This window comes from Musca domestica, unplaced genomic scaffold (assembly GCF_030504385.1).
Source record: "Musca domestica strain aabys unplaced genomic scaffold, Musca_domestica.polishedcontigs.V.1.1 106, whole genome shotgun sequence".
NCBI classification, from domain to species: Eukaryota; Metazoa; Arthropoda; class Insecta; order Diptera; family Muscidae; genus Musca; species Musca domestica.
In genome coordinates this window covers 747,317-768,020 of record NW_026712122.1, presented here as the reverse complement: position 1 = coordinate 768,020, position 20,704 = coordinate 747,317, and the positions used below count along the sequence as shown (strand labels likewise).

Genomic DNA, 20,704 nt, shown 5'->3' with positions numbered 1-20,704 from the left:
AATAATGTTCATTAAGTCAGTTTGTCTTCCTCATTGATTAAATATTACCTAAACTTACCAATTAATATTTATACCTTCAAAAAAATGTAATTATACTTATATGTGCTAAAATTGTGTCCAGCTTAATTTACACATTACTGCAATAAATTGTAAATTTGAAAGAGAATAGCGATAGAATGAAAAAAAAAAACTAACGGGACTTACTGATCACACCATAAACAGCACTAATTACCAAAAACTGTAGTTTATAATAGCAATGAAGTGGTATAATTTGCTTTAGAAAACAGAAAGTATGAAGTGTGCTAACCTCATGGCCACCACTATATATATATATATATATATATATATATATATATATATATATATATATATATATATATATATATATATATATATATATATATATATATATATATATATATATATATATATATATATATATATTTATATATATATATATATTGAATATAATTTTCTCCTTATATTTCACACATCCCATTATTCCCCCTAACAGAACATCTGTTGTGAAGATGGGATATATCGGCCTCCCCCACAAACGTGGAAAATTTTGAATATCCATGAAGCTCATAAAACGTGAAATTAACATCCAATTCCATTCAAGACCTGGTATATCTCAATATTTTCATCAACACAAGATCTGTTATAAATATGGTAGTGATCGGACCATTTACTTTTGCTACCTGCACATAGGGTTCAAGATTATTAAAAAAAAAAACGATCAAAAAAGCGAAATAAGCATTCATGTAAAATGAAGGAAGTTACCAATATAGTCCAAACCTGACACGTCGTAATATTTATATCATATTTAGAACAGTGTTGGCTTGTTTGTTAGGGATACCATAGTATTTTGTTGTTGCAAAATGGTAAACATTACCATCGTTCTCCACTAATAAACAAACGTTGTTTTTATAAAAACAAGGATATAAATCTGTCGGCAAAACCGACAGATACTTTTTAACTTGTTATAAAAAAATATTTTACTAGAACAGATTATTACTACTACTTTTTATTGTTTATTGTAATAAAATCGCAGTCCTGAATCGCAGACTTTTTACGATTTTTTAAACATTTAAAAACTTATACCTTTGCCTCATGTTTCATATAAACAATGAACAAATCTATACATTCCCACAGTTAAGTGACTCAGTCCCATTGCACGGAAATTTTCGCCTAAATTTCTAAGTATGACGCTTTTGCCAAATAAAAGACATTCTTGACTAACTTTCTATTGTAAATTTAAACGGATGGAAATACAAACAAATTAATTAAAAAAATCCCCTTTTTTATTAAATGTATCATAAACAATTTGAATAAAATTCTACACATTTTTTTTGCCGATTTTCCTTCAGTTTTTCATAATAAAATGCATTTTATATAGCAATTTATTTTTGTTTTTGTAACTAAAGAGAAAATAGTATTTTATATAAAAACTCAATTGGTTACAAGCAAACATACACATATGCTAATATGTTGCTTAACGTTGTCTATGTAGTACTATGTAGTATGTACAGATATTTGTGTGCTCGAATTTTTCCCGTTTCCCACATACTGCGTCATTTAAAAAACGAATTGCCGAGTATTGTCCTAAATTTAAGTTAAATGAAAACTAAAACAAATTCTTTGGCATTCACATGCATATAACACATACATGTATACGGCTCTTAGATTTCTTATATCTGTATACGAATATGTACATATATTGGTTTTAGGTCTATTTCAAAATTAAAAAAACAACAACAGCATATAAACTTAACAAATTAAAATTTTGAACAATTAAATGTTGTTCTTGTTTTTGTGTTTTTTTATATTCCAATTCCATACAACTTTTAGGTGTATGCATGAATGTTTGTGTGTATATTTAAAGCATTTAGAACCAGTGTGTGTAGGTATGTGTGCTTGGAATACGAAACATATTTTTCATTTCCCTGCCGATTTGGCTGACTTAGGCACTCGGCTTTTTAGCCCGATAACCAAAAATAGAACTTCCCACACGAACAATTGTGCTGCCCATTTCAATCTGGAAGATGAAGAAAAGATGAAAAAAAAATTATAACCAAACAACGCATAGCTGATTAGAAATCATCACCTTATTGTTTACATTTTCTAATATACACAAAAAAAGAAGAACAGAAATAGATTTTTTGTAATGACTTACCGCCTTTTCGAAATCATCCGACATGCCCATAGAAACTTGAACATCTTTTTCATTCAATTGATTTTCTTCACAAATTTGCTTATGAACTTGCATCAGGGATATAAAATCGGGATTGGGACCCTTGGAATAATCATGACCAAACGCACCTATTGTCATAATGCCATTTAGATTGAGTTCTTTAAGATTTTCTTTGATGTACTTGTAAAGTTTTGTTGCATCGCTTGGTGCTACGCCGTTCTTGACTATTTATGGATAATATAAAGAATTAGAAGTTATTTGATAGTTCTTTTTGTATAAAAGTCTTATGAAATCCTACCTTCTTCACCACTTGTATTGATTTGTATGAGCACATTAAGCGGTTGTTTGTTTTCCTTTTCGAATTTCTGCCATGCTGAGTTTAAATTATTGGCCAATTTTTCACTGTCCACCGTTTGAACCATGTGCATGTTGGGCAATTTTATAATCTGAAAAATACATTTTTTTATCATAGGTATACCTTTGAAATAATAAGAACTCGTATAATCAACTCAAACTAAATATCTATATTGTTTAATAAAATTGGCGAATAAACCTAATTGGATTGGACACACAAATTGTGGTTAAATACTTGTCATGAACTTTTGCATGGTCTCGTTTGTCCGGTCAAAACCAAAAATAAATGACTAAACCATTATTACAGAACAAAATGGAGCATATTTATACATATGCATGTAATCTTTTTCTAGAAGCGAAGTATTCTGGAAAATATGGATTCAGACCTATGGAAATTGTGGGGTCAAAAACGGCCAACTATGGTTTGCTCTATACCACACTATGGCGAATTTTGCTTGATAACCTGATTTTTTATAGGTTGGTGTGAGATTAAATACAACTGTACATATAGCTCCTATTTATCTCTTCCTTCGAGATCAATTTTATTGTGTGTAATATTAACTCAAATAGGATAGATTTCTGCACATACGGCCGAATTCACCCTAGAAGCAATTACAGGGTGAGATGAAGAAACTGCAACCAAATTGTCACTGCTGTCATTTCTTAGCCACTCGTCCGACAGTTATTAAAATTATTCCAGTGACAGCTCTTTATATTGTTTACAAGCGTAAAAAAGCATTTTGGTGAGAATTTTCAAAAAAAAAAAAAAAGTTATTTGTGATGGAATTTAAGCGTGATAGTGTGGTTTCTTTATATTTTTCTGGAAAACCACACAACCACAATCGATGGTCGCTCTCCGCTCGTATTAATCGACCTTGAGACCCCAAATCGGCATCAGATTAAATGCCGAATATTATGGCGAAAATATTCCGGCCGCAGACCTTGGACATTCCAAAAGGACTCAACACCATCGCACTCAGCACGCGCTACCCAAGAATGGTTATAAAATGAGGTTCCTCGCTTCATTTCCAGCGCACAATGGCCATCAAAATCTGTGGATACCATTCCGTTATTGTAAAATTGTAAAAAAAAGTTGGCACTAAAAAATGCCAAAATGTCGATCACCTCAAGCAAGCGCTTCGCCGAGAATGGGCCAAAATACCGCAGAGCAACATTCGGGCAGCGTGTGGCGGTTTCATTGGCCGTTTGAAGGCAATAATTCGCATTCATAATTCCAAAAGTGACCAGTTCGAACAAATCTAAACTCATTCTAAAATTTTATGCTATTTCCGACATTTTTGGCTTTCAATTAATAATTTCTCACCCTGTATACGAGGCCATATGAAAACCTGGGACTATAAAGATGGTAGCCATTACAAACTGCAAAACCAAATTTCAAACAGTTCCATAAAACACTGTTGCTAAATTGATCAACATTTCAAATTTTGGGAAGTTCAGTTCTAAGGGGACTATCAACAGAGTTACCTGTCGGTTAAAGTGTTAAAGTCGTACTTATTGCGAACTGTAAAATCATTCATGAAGCCAATATCGGGAGTAACGTTGAATGGTAACTATACGAAAAGGTGGACCTGCATAAGCAATAAAAAACCACAGAAAGCGTAGGAAAAGATGTACGAAAACCTCAAAAGAATCGTGGACCTATATGTCACAGTTGTCAACCCAATGAACACAAAATTTGTCCATTTACTTAATTCCGTTCGGAAGGCAGAGACGGACATACATTTGAACGAAAAATGCTAAATCAACATAGAATATTATGTTTATTATAAATATATATATACTTTCTGGGTTATAAAATATGGTTGAATAATAATTGGTATGAATTGTATGGTGGAGCGTATATAAACACCTTATGTAGATTTTTTTGTTACATAAATATTAATCAAATTTTAATTTCATTTCAGGTGTGACACAAGTACAAGGAAACTATAGGTAAACAAAAAACAATTTAAATACATTATTCTGTCATATCTACAACTCATATAAGATCATAAAATTCGTTCACTCAAAATAATAATCACATTTAGGGTAGTTGTTATTACAATAATCACAGAATTTAATTCCGTTCGGAAGGCAGAGACGGACATACATTTGAACGAAAAATGCTAAATCAACACAGAATATTATGTTTATTATAAATATATATATACTTTCTGGGTTATAAAATATGGTTGAATAATAATTGGTATGAATTGTATGGTGGAGCGTATATAAACACCTTATGTAGATTTTTTTGTTACATAAATATTAATCAAATTTTAATTTCATTTCAGGTGTGACACAAGTACAAGGAAACTATAGGTAAACAAAAAACAATTTAAATACATTATTCTGTCATATCTACAACTCATATAAGATCATAAAATTCGTTCACTCAAAATAATAATCACATTTAGGGTAGTTGTTATTACAATAATCACAGAATTTAGTTATTCAGATGTGGAAGCATCAAATCTTTCTTGGCAACAAGCGATAACGGCGCTAAATTTTTTAAACCTATTCGTATTACCAAATCTACAAAAAATGGCGTTGTGTTGCGCAAAAAATCTCTATAGGGCAATTATAACCAGTAGGGAAAGGTAAAAAGTCAGGCGGGGTCGACTATATGATACCCTACACCACTATGTGAATTTAGTAGAGCTCCCGTAATAAATAAAGTTTATATTGAGAATTTATGTGAATTAGATCATACCAACTTTGATCCAAATATCATTTCTGTAAAGTGCATGACATGACTTCGATAAGGATTATATTAAAAAATATTTATTGAAGCAATAGACGTACCAACCTGAGTTTCATTAAATGATAAAATTTGGTTGAATATGAAAAAATCTATTCAATTTGGGATGATATTACATATATGGTGAGCTATAACCGTAAAATCGGATGAAGATATATATCGAAGCTATATAAAAATCTGAAGCGATCTCAATAGAATTTGACAGATGTATTTTCGAGCAGTATTTGATGCTCGGTGTCAAATATACTACGAGTATGAGGGACTACAACTCCAAATCGGGTGAGCCATGTATATGAGACCTCTAGCTATACAATCCATAGTTTATCTTAACATTATAATTTTCGTAGGTAGCCGGCCTTCGGTCGAGGCTTGAGACCCCAAATCGGATAAGCCATATATATGGGGGCTATAGCTATACGATGCATAGTTTTTCTTAACATTATAATTTTCGTAGGTAGCCGGCCTTCGGTCAAGGCTTGAGATTTTCTTCTGGTGTATGCCCAACACCAGCTACGGGATCCATAGTTTTTCTAAACATTGTAATTTTTGTAAGTAGCCAGCTTTCGGCCAGATCTTGAAGTTTTATCCGCGGGGATATGTCTCACACCGGCTACGCGATCCACAGTTTCTCTAAACCTTATAACTATTGGAAGTAACCGGAATTCGACTTTAAATTCAATATCTTCGGAACTACAAAGCTATAAAGGTTAGATACATTTTAGTGGAGAAAATCTCAATTTCATGATTTGCAATACTACAAGAGATGTCAATACATATGGCACCATTTTGGAAAGGCCTGAGTGTAGGCTACAATGTAGTATGCAGTTTTTAATACCTCATAATTGGCCCATTTTCGATATTTTATGGGTTTTTCAAAAGTTTCGGTACAAAAAATATCAATTTCCTTGTATTACTAAGGATCCGATTGAAACCAACCACTTGTTAGATAGGTTGTTGTTGTTGTAGCAGCTCATACATCTGTGCTCGTTCGGTTTCCATTTTCTGTCTCCATTCGGATTTCATCCAAACATTATCAGAAAGGTTATCTATTATAGATAAATGTGAATGGCTCGATTGCTGTTCCAAACCCATGCAAACCCTCAATATAAAGTGTTTTTTTGTTTTCAACTACTAAAATGCACTTGCCTTGTTGATTTTATTGGTCTGAAGATGGCCAATGAAATGCCATTTAATATCAGGACATTGGGCCAAAATATCTGGATGTTGACTTTTCTCCACCAATTCTTGAACATAGTTTTCACCGAAATGACGTTGACCCACCGAATATGCATCGATGATCATTTCAACAGGTTTTGTTTTGCTAACAGCGACCAAAAGGGGCTTATCGCCCTTTAGTTCCTACAAAAAAGTGAAACTGTGAACAACAACAAATGTGTGAATTCCAATTGATTTACGACTAACCTTAGGTCTCTGTTCATAGGCTGCATCCACCCGCTTCAAAATCTGTTGTATGCCAGCTTTAACGTCTACGTCCGTCATGATGCGTTTTATCATTGATGTGCAAAAATCTTCTGCGTGTGGGCATGACCGAGCAATGCAATGGATATTTATAAAAACGTAAATAAATATAAATGAATGTTCGTGTGTGTGCCGTTAGCGGACAGACGTCCGTAGTCTTATCTATAGAATTTTTGAATATTTACCAGACAAAATAAAATACAATGTAACAATGTTTACTACTTCGAGTGCAGTCCATCGTTCCGGAATGGACTGGTTCAAATGAACTATTCATACAATGGAAATATCGGGATTAGATACATGTTTAGTTTCTTTTGCGTAAGGTACGGTCACACTGGGCAAATATTTGATCGAAATTTGTTTTCCCATATTTGACTGAACAAATGTGAAATTCATACAGAGTTGATTCGATGTTCACATTACAGTCAAATATTTGACAGATTTTGTTTGTTCAAACAGTCACCAAATAGCGTCAAATAGTGCTATGGGGAAACATGTTTGACACATGTTCACATTCGTAAAATATATTTTCCCAATAAATTGTTTGATCAAACTGTGAGGAAACATAAATTTATTTGGCCGAGAGAAAATTTATTTGACAGAGAGAGTGAAAGAGAGACATAAAGAAAATGGAGTTTCGGGTATAATTTATTTGGAGAAGGGAAGCAAATGACCAGCTGTTGTGGAATAAATTTCTTGTCAGAACATATTTTTTGCATTTTTGTATGTTTGTATCACAGTAGAAGAATACTGGTAGTCGAATCGACATAGCTGCTGGGACAATGAACTGACAAAACTATAATGAATGAAATATTATTGAAATTTGTAAAAATTGTTGAAAAATACATATCATTACGTAAAAGAAAACATAGAAAAATCTTCTTATTTTTGTCAAAACATTTCAAAATGTTTGACATATCAATGTTTCAAGCGTTGATGCATCTACCTATATCCAATTCCTGAACCTGCAAGAATCTACTAGTTTGTCAATTTTCTTCGATATAATAAAGGGAAAATCGGTAATAGTAGTAAAAACAGACCATATATTAAATTTTTACTAAACATTCAAATTCAGTTAATTCAAAAATATCAAATAAACAAAATCACCTATTGTATTCGTTTGCTTTTCTATTCATTAAACATCATGTTACAAATGCTCCTGTTCTTAAAGCAAAATGCTGCCCAATGTTTTAAACTGATATTTTTCCTTGTTTGACCTTACAAAACATTTGCACCGTCAAATAAATGTTTGACCAAAAAAGAGGAAAATAATTGATCATAGGTGTTCACATTATGGACACACTGGTCAAATTTTTGTTTTCTGGCAAATAATTTTGTTTTCCCAAAATCATCTGTTTTTGTATTTACCGTCAAATAATATTTGGTGGTCAGATTGTGGCAAAGAAATATTTGACATTTTTCGTCAAATATTTGCTCAATGTGACCTTACCTTTAGTTCATATCATGGTAGAAGAATACGTGTAGATGCATCAACGCTTGGAAACATTGATATGTCAAAAAATTGTAAATGTATTTTCAAATGTAATTAGATTTTTATATGTTTTCTTACACGACGTTATTCGGAATTTATTATAATACATGTTTTCAACCATTTTTACAAATTTAAATGATTTTTCATTCTACATTTTAAATTCCAAAATTCGTTTGGCAGTTCATTGTCTCAGCAGCTGGTTCGATGCGTCTACCTATATTTTTCTACCATGGTTCATATATTTATTTTAGTTACACTTCATTCCACTTGAAGAAATTTAGCTATTGATAGGCCTGGGCCTCAATTTTAGTTCTATGAAAGTCTTATGCCAGACAATGAAATTTTTCGTTGAAAATGTTTTCCCATTTTCATCGACATCTACACACAATTTTTTTTCATATGAAAATTGTTGATATTTTCTTTGTTGTTTGTTGAAAAGGAATCAAAGGAATGACGTGAAGCCATCTTGAGTTACGAAATTAAGCACAAAGAATAATTTCAGATTACAGAAGGTTATATACATAGTTTCACCCCCTTCATACCTCTTGCTAATAAACACATTTTTACACTAGTGAAAATTTTCATAGTCTAGCATAAGACAAAATGTGAAATAAAAAACTTGTAAAGGAAAGAAATGTCACATGAAAATTTTACAGAGGAAATATTTTTCATTTCATATTTTCCTAGAATAAGAATCCAGCCCCTGATAATGGTAGAATTTCAAAAAAAAAAAAAGCTGTTAAAAATAATGTTATGATTTTAAAAATACCGAATGTACCCCTTATATTAGGGTCTATACGACGACGTGGACAAGCATAGGCAACTTATGTATTTTTCAACAATTTTTACGAATTTCAATAATTTTTCATTAATTATTATGTCTTAAATTTTTAAGACATATCAATGCTCCCAAGCGTTGATGCATCTACCTGTATTCTTCTGCCATGGTACGTATTGCACCAAACCCATCTTATCTTATTAGCAGCGATCCCATATCAACATTTCAACCCTATCCGTTCACGCAAACTCTACCATTTAGAATATATCTAACACTTGCTACACATTTCCAAAACCATCTCCTCATATCAGTCCAAACTTTATTCTTGTACATAATACCAAATATAACCAAATGAAGTGCTTTTCAATACTTCCAGTACACTTATAGTTCAAATTTCCAACGACAATCATAATTCAAAATTTATTAACTCTATTTTGGATTAAAAAATAATTCAATACGCTATTATGCAACAGCGTTTATTGTGTTGGCGGTGGTGGCCAATACTGTACTAATACTAACATGCTATTCTCCACCAGATGTCCCCAACAACTTTTACATTTTTTCAATGGATTTGCCAATATCAGCAAAAAAACTGTCAAAACTGAAATGTTTATCAAATTCATATTCATAATAAATATTTAGTTTTTCAATAAAAATTGTTGTAAATAATATAAAACACAACCTTTACAAAATTATGGACCATTTAAAATGTATATCGTAGATGAATTCCTTTTGTTTCTTCATGATAGCTTTTGTGCGCTGACTATCTTTCTAATAAACCAAATTTTATTGGTATTTCAAGAAGTTGTAAAATTTTCCCTGATACTTTTTATGGTATATTCGATTGGAATGGCGATTTTTGATTTCGTAAGTTTGTTCGTTATATTCTCTACTTTTAAGTAAAAAAAAACGATGTGCCTTGCTTCAGTGGGATGCTGTGCTCCATGGAAGATTACCATCTTCAGGTGATATATTTCCACAAATTTCCCGTCCAATACCAATGAATTATGAAAGCGATTATGAATTGGATCAAATTTTACGTAATCCGCCACCGAGCCGAAACAGTTTAATCGCTCAATTGGAAAGAGACGTTGAAGAGGCAAACACAAAGATGAAAGAACTTTTACCATCCGACATTGAATTTGAGCAGTTCATTAATGCTGAATTACGAAATTCTCAAATGTCCTTGGATATACAACCTAGATCGTCATATTTTGAAAATTTACCCAACGCTGTGAGGAATAAAGGAAACGGACAATTAGATAATGAAACAAGCGCAGATGATGGAAATAATCAAATAAAATAATATTGTTTCGACAAAGAGTCTTCACTACAAAAATCATATTAAAATTTGCGACTAGAAATTCCAAGATAACAGCCTGTTAAATAGTTCTTTAAATAGTTTTTCGTTAAAAAATCTACATGTGTAACTTCGATACTGCCCAGCAAGTATTCCTTAAAAATTGACGATAAAAGCTTTGAAAGTTACTTACAAAAATTCTTTAAAAAATCCACGTTTAATATTGGGAAGGTCCTTTAGATGTGCTTTAAATTTATGTTTTTTGTTTAGTCCTTTCGAAAAATTCTTTAAAAATTTCAAGTTTATAGTTAGGATAGGATAAAAATACACTGGAGAAGTTTTTTAGAAAAATTCATTGAAAAATCCACCTTTATTGTCGAGAATGTCCTTTATCGGATTGGCGATAAATATACAGGGTGAGATAAAAAAAGCTAAAAATGTCGAAAATAACATCAAATTTTAGACTAAGTTTAGATTTGTTCGAATTGATCAACTTTGGCACGAATTATGGCCCTCAAATGGCCAATAAAACTGTCACACGCTGCCCGAATGTTGCTCTGCGGTATTTTGGTCCATTCCCGGCGAAGCGCTTGCTTGAGGTGATCGACACTTTGGTATTTTTTAGTGCCAACCTTGCTTTCCAAAATACTCCCGACACAATAGTCCAACGGATTGGTATTCGAAGGTTTTGGTGGCCATTGTGGGCTGGAAATGAAGCGAGGAACCTCATTTTGTAACCATTCTTGGGTGGGTCACACTATCACGCTTGAATTCTGTCACGAATAACCTTTTTTCTGCAAAATTCTCACCAAAATGCTTTTGTACGCTTGTAAACAGTATAATGAGCTGTCACTGGAAAAATTTTAACAGCTGTCGGACGAGTGTCTTCGAAATGACAGCAGTCTGAAGTTGGTTGCAGTTTTTTCATCTCACCCTGTGTAGTATCTATTTTGCTATGTGTCCCATATCTTGGCTATCGGCATCACTGTAATGCTCAAATGTGACCTGCTAATGCATTTGTGATTTCGCCGGGATTAAATATATTCGCGGTTTAGTTTAAATTGTTGTATTTTTTGGACATAAAAGTTATGGTTTATTTAACCCGCTAACTATTGTTCGATGACCATCCAAATTGGTGGATTTCTGTCCAGCCTTGAGTTCTGACTCCATGCAAAATTCCGCGTCGATTGGTTTATGAGTGTTGCCTCTGGATCAACAGAAAACTTTATGTTTTTGGTCCATTTCAACCCCTAAATGTTTTGCGGTCATCTCGAAAAACAATAGGCTTTTATTCTGAACCAAATTCCACCACCATTTTTTATTTCGTCATGATCGGTCCATAACTGCGATTACAAATTAACATGGACAGACGGACGACGGACATACATTGGTAGATTGACTCAGCTCAGCGAGATAGGAAGATCAATATTTTGAGGTGTTACAAAATTTTTGGCCCAGTTAAACTTATAACACAGTTTTGTAGGGTATAAAAAAGTGAACAACAACTTATAAAATAATCATTTTTATAGATGGGAAGTTCTTTAGAAAAATTGTTACAAAAACAAATTTTTAGCTGGGAGGTTACCACCCTTTTCTTTATGAGAATTTGACACCGCTTATCGCTTACGCTTGAAGCCGTGACCTCCGTACCTTTTTCCCAAATTGGAATTGTTTTATTATTTCCAGACAATTTTATTTGTATTGCCTATGTCAATGAATTGGTTTCAATTTTATCAACCCCTTATTGAAAATCAGTAGTTACTCGAGAATTACGGAAGTACTTCTACGTGTGAGTGTTTAAGGTAGCCAGGTGATAATCGCGTGTACTTCAGCGGTCTGATGTTACTACTATCATATCTGTTGACGATTTTCTTAATTATTTTATTAGACACGATTAGTTAGCTATTTCTAATTGAATTGAATGACGTTTTTAAATACTTTTGTTTTCGGTATTTTTCCCTAAAAATATGAGTAGTTTTAATTAAGTTCTATTTTTGTGGCAAATTTAACGATAATCTTAAGTATAAATTAAATTGTATTAAGTTGATAAAACCTAGTATTATTTTTAATCAGTTTCCGTTAGACATTTTGGTGTGAGATATTGCACAAATTTAAACGACGACGTCATAGTTTCTAGGCCTTGACGGTGAATTCCCGTTTTCTGGCTATTATCAATAATTACAATTTTTGTTTTGCTATTTCCTAGGATTTTTTTACGAGCGCCACTTCATTCAAACAAAACATAATAATTTTTTACAAAACCATCTATTTAAAAAATCCAAATCATTCTGCATGTTTGCAGTTGGGATTGTCGGTTAGAAAACTTATTAAAAAGAACCAAGAATACAATTGGGATAGTCTATTAGAAAAGTTCTTAAAAAATATAGTAAAAATAGTCTCTTAGAAAAATCCTTGAAAAAATACACGTTTCTAATTCGGATAGTCCCTTAGAAAATTCTGTAACAATCCACATAGTCCTTTAGAAAAATTCTTTAATAAATCCATGTTAATACCTTTGGTTGTCTTTTATAAAAATTGCTTAAAAATCAAAGTTAACAGAACTTTGAATACCCCCCACCAATTACGAACTTCGAATACTAAATTTGAAATAATTCCGGTGAATAATGTCGCTAAAATCATCAAAACACCGAATTTCAGGAAGTGCCGTTATATGAGGGCTATACGAAGACGTGGACCTGCACAGGAAAAATTTCTATCATTACGAACTTCAAATTTGAAACAATTCGGGTGAATAATGTCGCTAAAATCATCATAATACCGAATATCGCGAGGTACCGTTATATTGGTGCTATACGAAGACGTGGACCTGCACACACAATTTTCTGTCTTAGGCTGTAGTATCCATTTCGAACTTCAAATGCCAAATTTATAACAATTCCGCTGAATAATGTCGTAAAAGCATCAAAATACCGAATATCGGGAGGTATCGTTATATGAAGGATTTACCGAAACGTGGACCTACATTGCCCATTTTCAATACCAAAAATACCTGCAGACATAATATACATTTGAGTAAAATTTTATCGTTCTGCTTCATTTCGTTCGGAAGCTAGAGTGATTTCCACAGACGGACATATGGATTGACGGACGCTAAATCGACATAGAATTTTATGCTGATCAAGAATATATACTTTATGGGGTCTAAATGTATATTTTGAGGAGTTACAAACGGAATGACAAACTTAATATACCCTCCATACTATGGCGGAGGATATAAAAATCTATAGTTGGGATTGCTCCTTGGAAAATTCTTTAAAAAATGTTTACAGTTGGCATCTCCTTTCAGAAAATTTCTTAAAAAATACACTTTACAGTCAGGATAGTCCCTTGGAAAAATAATTCCATGTTTATAGCTCTGGTTGCTCTTTTTAATAATTCTTTAACAAAACCAAGTTCACAGTTGTGGTTGCTCCTTAAAAAAATTGTTAAAAAAATTAATTTTATTGAATTCAAGCAAAAAATATCGGAAATAGCGTCAAATTTCAGAATAAGTTTAGATTTGTACGAATTGGTCACCTTTGGAACGAATTATGTCCTTCAAACGGCCAATGAAACCGCAACAGGCTGCCCGAATGTTGCTCTGCGAATGTTGTCAACCTTACTTTCCAAAATACTGCAGACACAATAGTCCAACGGATTGGTATCCGGAGATTTTGGTGGTCATTGTGCGCTGGAAATGAAGCGAGAAACCTTATTTTGTAACCATTCTTGGGTGGCGCGTGCTGAGTGCGATGGTGCAGAGTCCCGTTGGAAAGTCCAAGGTCTGCGGCCAAAATGTTTGCGTACCCAAGGCTTTAATACACCAGTCGATTCCACGGTCGATTAATACGAGCGGAGGGCGACTATTGGCTGTTATGGCGGGCCACACCATCACCATGGCCGGCGCTTGAGTTCTTGTGGCCAAGGTAAGGTGCACATTTTCAGCTGACCTCTTTGGCAAGTAAACACGATCATTTTGTTTGTTTACAATGATGAACAACGAATGTTTTCTCATCGGAGAAAACCAAATTCGGCAGTTCAACACATTAGGTCAATCGAAGCAACTTTTTAGTTCTTTTGAGTCTATTTTCTTTCTGTTGCGGTGTAAGTTTTTGCACTTTTTGAAATTTCAATGGCTTTACCCCGAGCTTATTTTTCAACATTTGCGAATGAAATATTGCGATATGTTGAGCTCACGAGCCATTTTTCATTCTTATCATTCCTCTATTGGAAATCTCCACGACAGTGTGACTGATTAAAAGTTAATATATTGAATTATTAGTATTTTTTTTTTTTTTGTTATTTATGACTGGGCAATAGCCATCAATTGGACTTTGCTATAATCTTATGAAAACGTGTTACATATAACTTGTTAAGTACTCCAATGACGTTTTTAAAACTATGAGTAATGCCCTTTCTAAGATGCTATCTCAATACAAATTGAGTTTTCAACATATCAGTAAAAAAGGAATCATGTTTGAAATTGGATCTTCAAATGGACTATACAAGTCAATTCAAGAGAGACATGACAGACATGTAATCATACACATGAAATATGTCCTACATCTATTTGGGCATCATATGTAATTTCCAACCTATTTTCATTTAAAGGGATTCTTTCCCATAACCAATTGAATAAAAACATATTTGTTACTATTTCTTATTGTTATTATTTTCTTAAGACTTTATTTAGATATTTACATCGCTTTTTAAGCCGATAATCCAGCCAGACATTTATCCAACTCAGCATAGGTCTTGGTAGTTTCCTCCACATAGGTGGCCTTACAGGTGTCGGTGCAAACCGTTTCATCATACTGGATGGTTTGATAACGCAGTTGGATGTATTGGGACTTGCTCTTCGAAGTAGTTTGGATCGTATAGGAATTGACAGCGGCTTGTTCGGACTATGTAGAGGCAAAAAGAAAACAAAAATTATTTTGAAAGACTTTTCTTTTTAGGAATTTCTCAAGAGTATGCCAAAACTTACCGCATTGAAGTAACATTCGAAAAAGTCAGCTGAAGCCACAACTGTGGAACACTTCGAGTACAGCTGACACACATCCTCTGCCAAGGCTTCAACATTACTGCGATCCTTGGCAACTTCCGATTCGACACGTTGCTTTGAATTGGCCGTAGCATTCAAACACGATCCATAGGCTTGTTCATATTCATCTGTGAGCTGATTTAGCTTCGGCAAATATTCCTCGAAACAAACAATGTTGCGTGGTGAATTTCTCGCCGTTGCCTCCAATAGAAAGCTAGACAATCTACGTTCTGCAAATAGTTGGACATTGTTAGTCGTCGGCACACTGGCCGCATGGCAGACCTTTGATATGCCAATCAACAAAGCGAGCACAAATAGGTTCGACATTTTATTTGACAGGTTCTACTGGCGAATGTGACAAGTGAAATTTTTCTACCAACCATTTTATATGATTGACGTTTATGTTATCTATCTCTGTTTGATATGGAAGCATTTCTAAGCGTAACGCAATAGAGATAAAACAAGTAAATGTTATCGAATTTCAACTGAATACGCATTTTATATCCTCCTATAAGCATTAATTGATTCAATCACGATTCAAAACAAAACTTAATTAATAATTTATGGGTGGAGAACAGTTATTAAAAAATCTAATATAGTTTATGAAGAATAATTAATAATCCATATACAAGGTGAGATGAAAAAAACTAACCATAAAACAGAAAGAAAATAGACTCAAAAGAGCTAAAGAGTTGCTTCGCTTGGCCGAAAGTAGTGAACTGCCGAATTTGGTTTTCTCCGATGAGAAAACATTCGTTGCCCAGCAGTTTGTAAACAAACTAAATGATTGTGTTTACTTGCCAAAGAGGTCAGTTGAAAATGTGCAAATTCGGTCGGTCACCAGAACTCAAGCGCTGGCCATGGTGATGGTGTGGGCCGCCATAACAGCCGTGCTCGCTCTACGCTCGTATTAATCGACAGAGGCATCAGAATAAATGACAAATATTATTGCGAAAATATTCTGGAGGGTGGCTTTAATAGCCTTGGACGCGAACATTTGACCGCAGACCTTGGAAATTCCGACTAAGCATAAAAATACCAAAGTGTCGATTACCTCAAGCAAGCGCTTTGCCAGGAATGGACCAAAATACCGCAAAGAACATTCGGACAGCGTGTGACGGTTTCATTGGCCGTTTGAAGGCCATAATTTGTGCCAGAGGTGACCAATTCGAACAAATCTAAACTTATTCTAAAACGTGATGCTATTTCCGATATTTTTGGTTTCATTCAATAAAATTTTAAAAAGATGTAAAAATTATGGCGTTTGGCTTTGTTTTTTATCTCACCTTGTAAGTATGGGCCCACTTTTTTGGCTATTTCCGGGGTCTTTGTCACAGTTTTCAATTGGTATCTCCTGATTTTACCTATTTCGAGGTTGTCGACCACATTTTCCAATCGATTTGGTTAAAAACGTGTAGTTAGGCTACTTTGGTATTAGAGAACCATCTTACATCTAATAACAATAGCTTTATAGTCTCCATAAAACATAGACGTTATGCGGAGGTGTTGTGCTAATGAGAGTCAAAGGGTGAGTAACTTTGACTATTCCCAAGCCAATCTTCCCCTAATTATGACGTGGATAAAACTAAATTGTACTCATTAAATGGCATGATTTTCTAAACAATGCAAATTCAAAATTACAGCTCATTTGAATGGAAATTTAGGTTATAAACCTCTCTCTCAAATTACAGCCAATCACTGAAAAATAGTATCAGGTTTTTTAAAACACTTTAAATCGACCGTTACGTGAAATTATTGCCATGGGTATTTATTTTTATTTAGTTAAGTCATTATTTATGATACAAATTATGCCACTTATGTGAGTCAGATCTGTGAACTATTATGTTTAAAAAAATAAGCATAAAAGACCATAGCGCCAGGCCGGCAACGCGGGCTGGGCCAGCTAGTATTTTATATTTATGAGATAAGGGAAATTCTATATAGTATGAAAAGACCTCCTGGTGTTCCACAAGAAAAACAACTGATCTTCCATGAGAAGGCCTTCTATGAGAGGACCAATTAGGCTTCTGTAAGAAGACCAGCTAGTCTTCTATTAGAAGATAAAGAATTATGGTGAATTCGAACTATCAACTTTAATTTTTTGGGATGGGATTTTTTTAAAGGACATTCCAACAATAATCATATGTTTTTTAAAGAATTTTTCCAAAGGACTTTCCAACTATTAACGTCGATTTTTCAAAGAATTTTTCTAAGGGACGATCCCAACGATAAACGAGGATTTAAAAAAAATCCAAGGGACTAAATCTAGGGACCAACTATTACGGTGCTTTTTCAAAGGATTGTCCTATCTATAAACGCGGATTTTTTAAAAGATTTTTTGCAAAGGACTATCCCTTCTAAAATCGTGGATTTTTTAAAGAATTTTTTCTAAAGGACTATCCCATCTACAACTGTGGATTTTCTATAGAATTTGTCTAAAGAGTATCCCAACAATAGGCGATGATTTTATGAAAAAACAGCTCCGCCCGACTTACACCACTTTGCATATTTAGTAGAGCTTCACATAACAATTAAGAGTTTTATGGGAGAATTAAATCATACAAGCTATGATTATAATTATAATTTGTAGTTCAAATGACTAAATATGCCGAGGCATTTTTATCTTTTCAATACGGGCTTTTATTCCTCATTTAGTGAAATCGGATTAAGATATATACAGGAGCTATTATATCCCATATATTGGCAAAGATATTTCTGAGTTGTATTTGATATATTTTCCTGAATATCATTGTTATGGAGTGCATATTACGGCTGCGGAAAACAAATATAACAAATCGGATGAACAATATATATGGGAGCTATATCTGAACCGATTTTCACCAAATTTGACATACTAGCTTCTAGACTTAATTCGGTCCTATGTGCCTAATTTCATCCCATATTACACGTTTGGTGCACAGTAAAAGGCAAATCGGACGAAGTTATATATGAGAGCTATATCTAAATTTTGAGCGATCATCTTCAATTTCTATAGGGTTCGTCCTTGGCCCAAACAAATGATTTGTGCAAAATTTCATCTGGATAGGGCAATTAATGCGACCTGCACTTTGTTTACAAAAATACATGGACAGACGGACGGAAGGACATACATAAATAGAATCAGAATGTGATTCTATGCAGGTCATCAAAAGGAACTATGGTCGACCTCGTTTCCTTTTGCATGTTACAAACAAATGTACAAACACATAATACCCTGACTACCTTGTGGTGTAGGGTATAAAAATTCTAAAGCACTATTCCAACTATTAACGTGGATTTTTAAAGAATTATTGTTTAAGACTTTTTGAGCTATAAACGTGAATTTTTGAGGGATCTTCTCAAAATGTGGTCTCCTATGAGGAGACCTTGTGATCTTCTATAAAAATACCCCCTTTGTGTATATATATTTGGTGCTTAATTGTGCCGGAAATTTATGCCTCATGACGTTTGTATTCAATCAAAATCAGTGTTAAATAATTGACATTCTACAGCAACATTCTAATTCTTAGTAATCAAAAAATAGAGGTATTCATATAATTTGTATGTTTGCAATAAAACCTCTGATTAATTCAAAATGCCAATAACCTAGACAACAAATACATTTTAAGAAGGGGATTTTCTTTTTTTTTCATTCACTTCCTAAGCACTGCCCATATTTTCATGCCAAAGGGGAGTAGGATAGGGAATGAAGGAATACATACAACAATACAATATACTAATATGATGCGTTATTTTTGTTTTGACCATTCGATGTATTAATCGATAAAGGAATGGCAATATTATCTGGATCTATCGGCTAAGACATCGTAAATATACTTCTTTGGAAAAAAGATAGGGATTTTTGTGGTGCGCAGAGTCTTATACAAGGTTTGCGATACTATTCTCACTTTGTGAATTGGTTTCTTCCGAAAGCAACAACAACAAAAAAAAAAAAGAAGATAAGAAAATATGCCAATACATTGCTGAACTATCGTATCGTTTCATATAAAACGAAAGTTATTTGATTCGAAAAAATCAGTTGCACGACTACCATTCTAACGAAACGAAATAATTTCGAAACCTAAAAAAAAACGTAAAATGTGGATATTAAGTGTATTGATTGTGGCGATTGCCTCCAATGGGGCTCTTTCCATGAATATTGCGCCATTGGTCGAAAGAAATTTGGCCAATACCATTTTGAAATCGAGCCGTTCCATGGAGACAAATTCGCCACGCAATGTCCAATGTTTTTCGGTTTATTTACCTCAAATTAACGAGGCCACCAACAAATACGAAGCTGCCTATACCCAGTGTTTGGATACAGCCAGCAATGCCACAAAGGCCGTTGAGGATGAAGTTGCTGGCGATCGTGCCACAGTCACTCAGCAAGCTGGAGGAATTTGTGCCCTCTACCAGTCATGTTCCCAAAAAGAATCTTCCCTTGATTTCTTTGAGTGCTACAACGAATCGGTAAGTCCAGAAAGAGAGCGAGAGAGAGAGAGAGCAGTCCAAAAATGTGACGAATGAAATTTCTAATTTGTCCGTATTTTCTCTCCAACCAACAACCATAGGCTGGTTCCGCTGTCACAACCTCTTATGACATTCAAACCTTGTCCAAAAATAGATGGCAATATGTCAACAGTAGATATCAGGTAATTGCTTACCAACAACAGAACTGTACCGACACCTGTGCCGATGCCTATGTCAAGGAGACAACCGCACTCTATGCTGCTTTGGATGCCTGTTTGGCTGGTGGTGGTTTTGTAACACCCTCAACCACATCCGCACCAGCACCCGAAACAACAGAAGGATATACTACTGAATTTTCAACAACAACCCCCGAAATTCCAACTCCACCTCCTGGATTTTAAATATTTCATAATCCTTTAAAACATTGAAGATGTACTTTTTCGGCAATTGTTTATTGTTAAATAAAGTAATGGAAATGATTAGAGCATAAATATTTATTTTTTAAGGGAACAAATTGACAATAAATGTATACCGCAAGAAATCTCAATTCAACAACGATAACCATGAAAGTAATTGTGAATTTTTAAGGGTTACTAAAAACGTGTGTTATAGAAGGGGATTATTAAAAATATTTTTTTCAAAGGATTTTTAAAATATTTCTTTTAAAGAGCATTCAAAGGTAAAACATATGTTATTTTTAAAAATATCTTTATATTTTTAATTTTAATATTTAATATTTATTTTTTTTTTTCAAAGACTATTTAAGTTTGAAATGTGGATTTTTAAAGATCAAGCAGCATGGATTTTTAAAAATATTTTTAAATGTATTTTTTCTAGGAACATCTAAGTTGTA

At 33.6% G+C, this 20,704-nt stretch overlaps 3 protein-coding genes and 1 long non-coding RNA gene across 4 annotated transcripts; 2 read left to right on the top strand and 2 right to left on the bottom strand.

The window, feature by feature from the left end:
* Window positions 1–1,637: 1,637 nt before the first annotated feature.
* LOC101888415 (pyridoxal phosphate homeostasis protein) lies at window positions 1,638–7,066 on the bottom strand. The gene is made up of 6 exons (XM_005179653.4): window positions 6,974–7,066; window positions 6,732–6,841; window positions 6,456–6,668; window positions 2,493–2,640; window positions 2,177–2,418; window positions 1,638–2,038 (listed from the first exon to the last, which is right to left on the bottom strand). The coding sequence occupies exons 2-6, from the start codon at window positions 6,822–6,824 to the stop codon at window positions 1,964–1,966; spliced, it is 771 nt and encodes a 256-aa protein (XP_005179710.1). The 5' UTR covers window positions 6,825–6,841; window positions 6,974–7,066; the 3' UTR covers window positions 1,638–1,963.
* Window positions 7,067–9,676: 2,610 nt separating this feature from the next.
* LOC105261571 (uncharacterized) lies at window positions 9,677–10,435 on the top strand. The gene is made up of 2 exons (XR_009343677.1): window positions 9,677–9,925; window positions 9,987–10,435. It is a non-coding gene; the product is annotated as an uncharacterized LOC105261571 (long non-coding RNA).
* A 4,569-nt stretch (window positions 10,436–15,004) lies between these two features.
* LOC101888244 (protein TsetseEP) lies at window positions 15,005–15,772 on the bottom strand. Its single transcript, XM_005179652.4, has 2 exons — window positions 15,346–15,772; window positions 15,005–15,262 (listed from the first exon to the last, which is right to left on the bottom strand). Exons 1-2 carry the CDS (start codon window positions 15,727–15,729, stop codon window positions 15,068–15,070), a joined length of 579 nt encoding a protein of 192 aa, XP_005179709.2. The 5' UTR covers window positions 15,730–15,772; the 3' UTR covers window positions 15,005–15,067.
* A 3,632-nt stretch (window positions 15,773–19,404) lies between these two features.
* LOC131805408 (uncharacterized) lies at window positions 19,405–20,412 on the top strand. The gene is made up of 2 exons (XM_059128545.1): window positions 19,405–19,851; window positions 19,953–20,412. The coding sequence occupies exons 1-2, from the start codon at window positions 19,480–19,482 to the stop codon at window positions 20,250–20,252; spliced, it is 672 nt and encodes a 223-aa protein (XP_058984528.1). The 5' UTR covers window positions 19,405–19,479; the 3' UTR covers window positions 20,253–20,412.
* The last annotated feature ends 292 nt before the right edge of the window (window positions 20,413–20,704 follow it).

What these genes read in the sequence shown, in the direction of transcription:
- LOC101888415 (XM_005179653.4), bottom strand. Translation starts at nt 6,824, where the DNA reads ATGATAAAACGCATCATGACGGACGTAGACGTTAAAGCTGGCATACAA. An exon ending in CCTATGAACAGAGACCTAAG is followed by an intron (nt 6,669 to 6,731) that starts GTTAGTCGTAAA and finishes ACTTTTTTGTAG; the next exon opens with GAACTAAAGGGCGATAAGCC. An exon ending in CAATACAAGTGGTGAAGAAG is followed by an intron (nt 2,419 to 2,492) that starts GTAGGATTTCAT and finishes ATCCATAAATAG; the next exon opens with TCAAGAACGGCGTAGCACCA.
- LOC101888244 (XM_005179652.4), bottom strand. Translation starts at nt 15,729, where the DNA reads ATGTCGAACCTATTTGTGCTCGCTTTGTTGATTGGCATATCAAAGGTC. An exon ending in TCGAATGTTACTTCAATGCG is followed by an intron (nt 15,263 to 15,345) that starts GTAAGTTTTGGC and finishes GCCTCTACATAG; the next exon opens with TCCGAACAAGCCGCTGTCAA.
- LOC131805408 (XM_059128545.1), top strand. Translation starts at nt 19,480, where the DNA reads ATGTGGATATTAAGTGTATTGATTGTGGCGATTGCCTCCAATGGGGCT. An exon ending in TTGAGTGCTACAACGAATCG is followed by an intron (nt 19,852 to 19,952) that starts GTAAGTCCAGAA and finishes CAACAACCATAG; the next exon opens with GCTGGTTCCGCTGTCACAAC.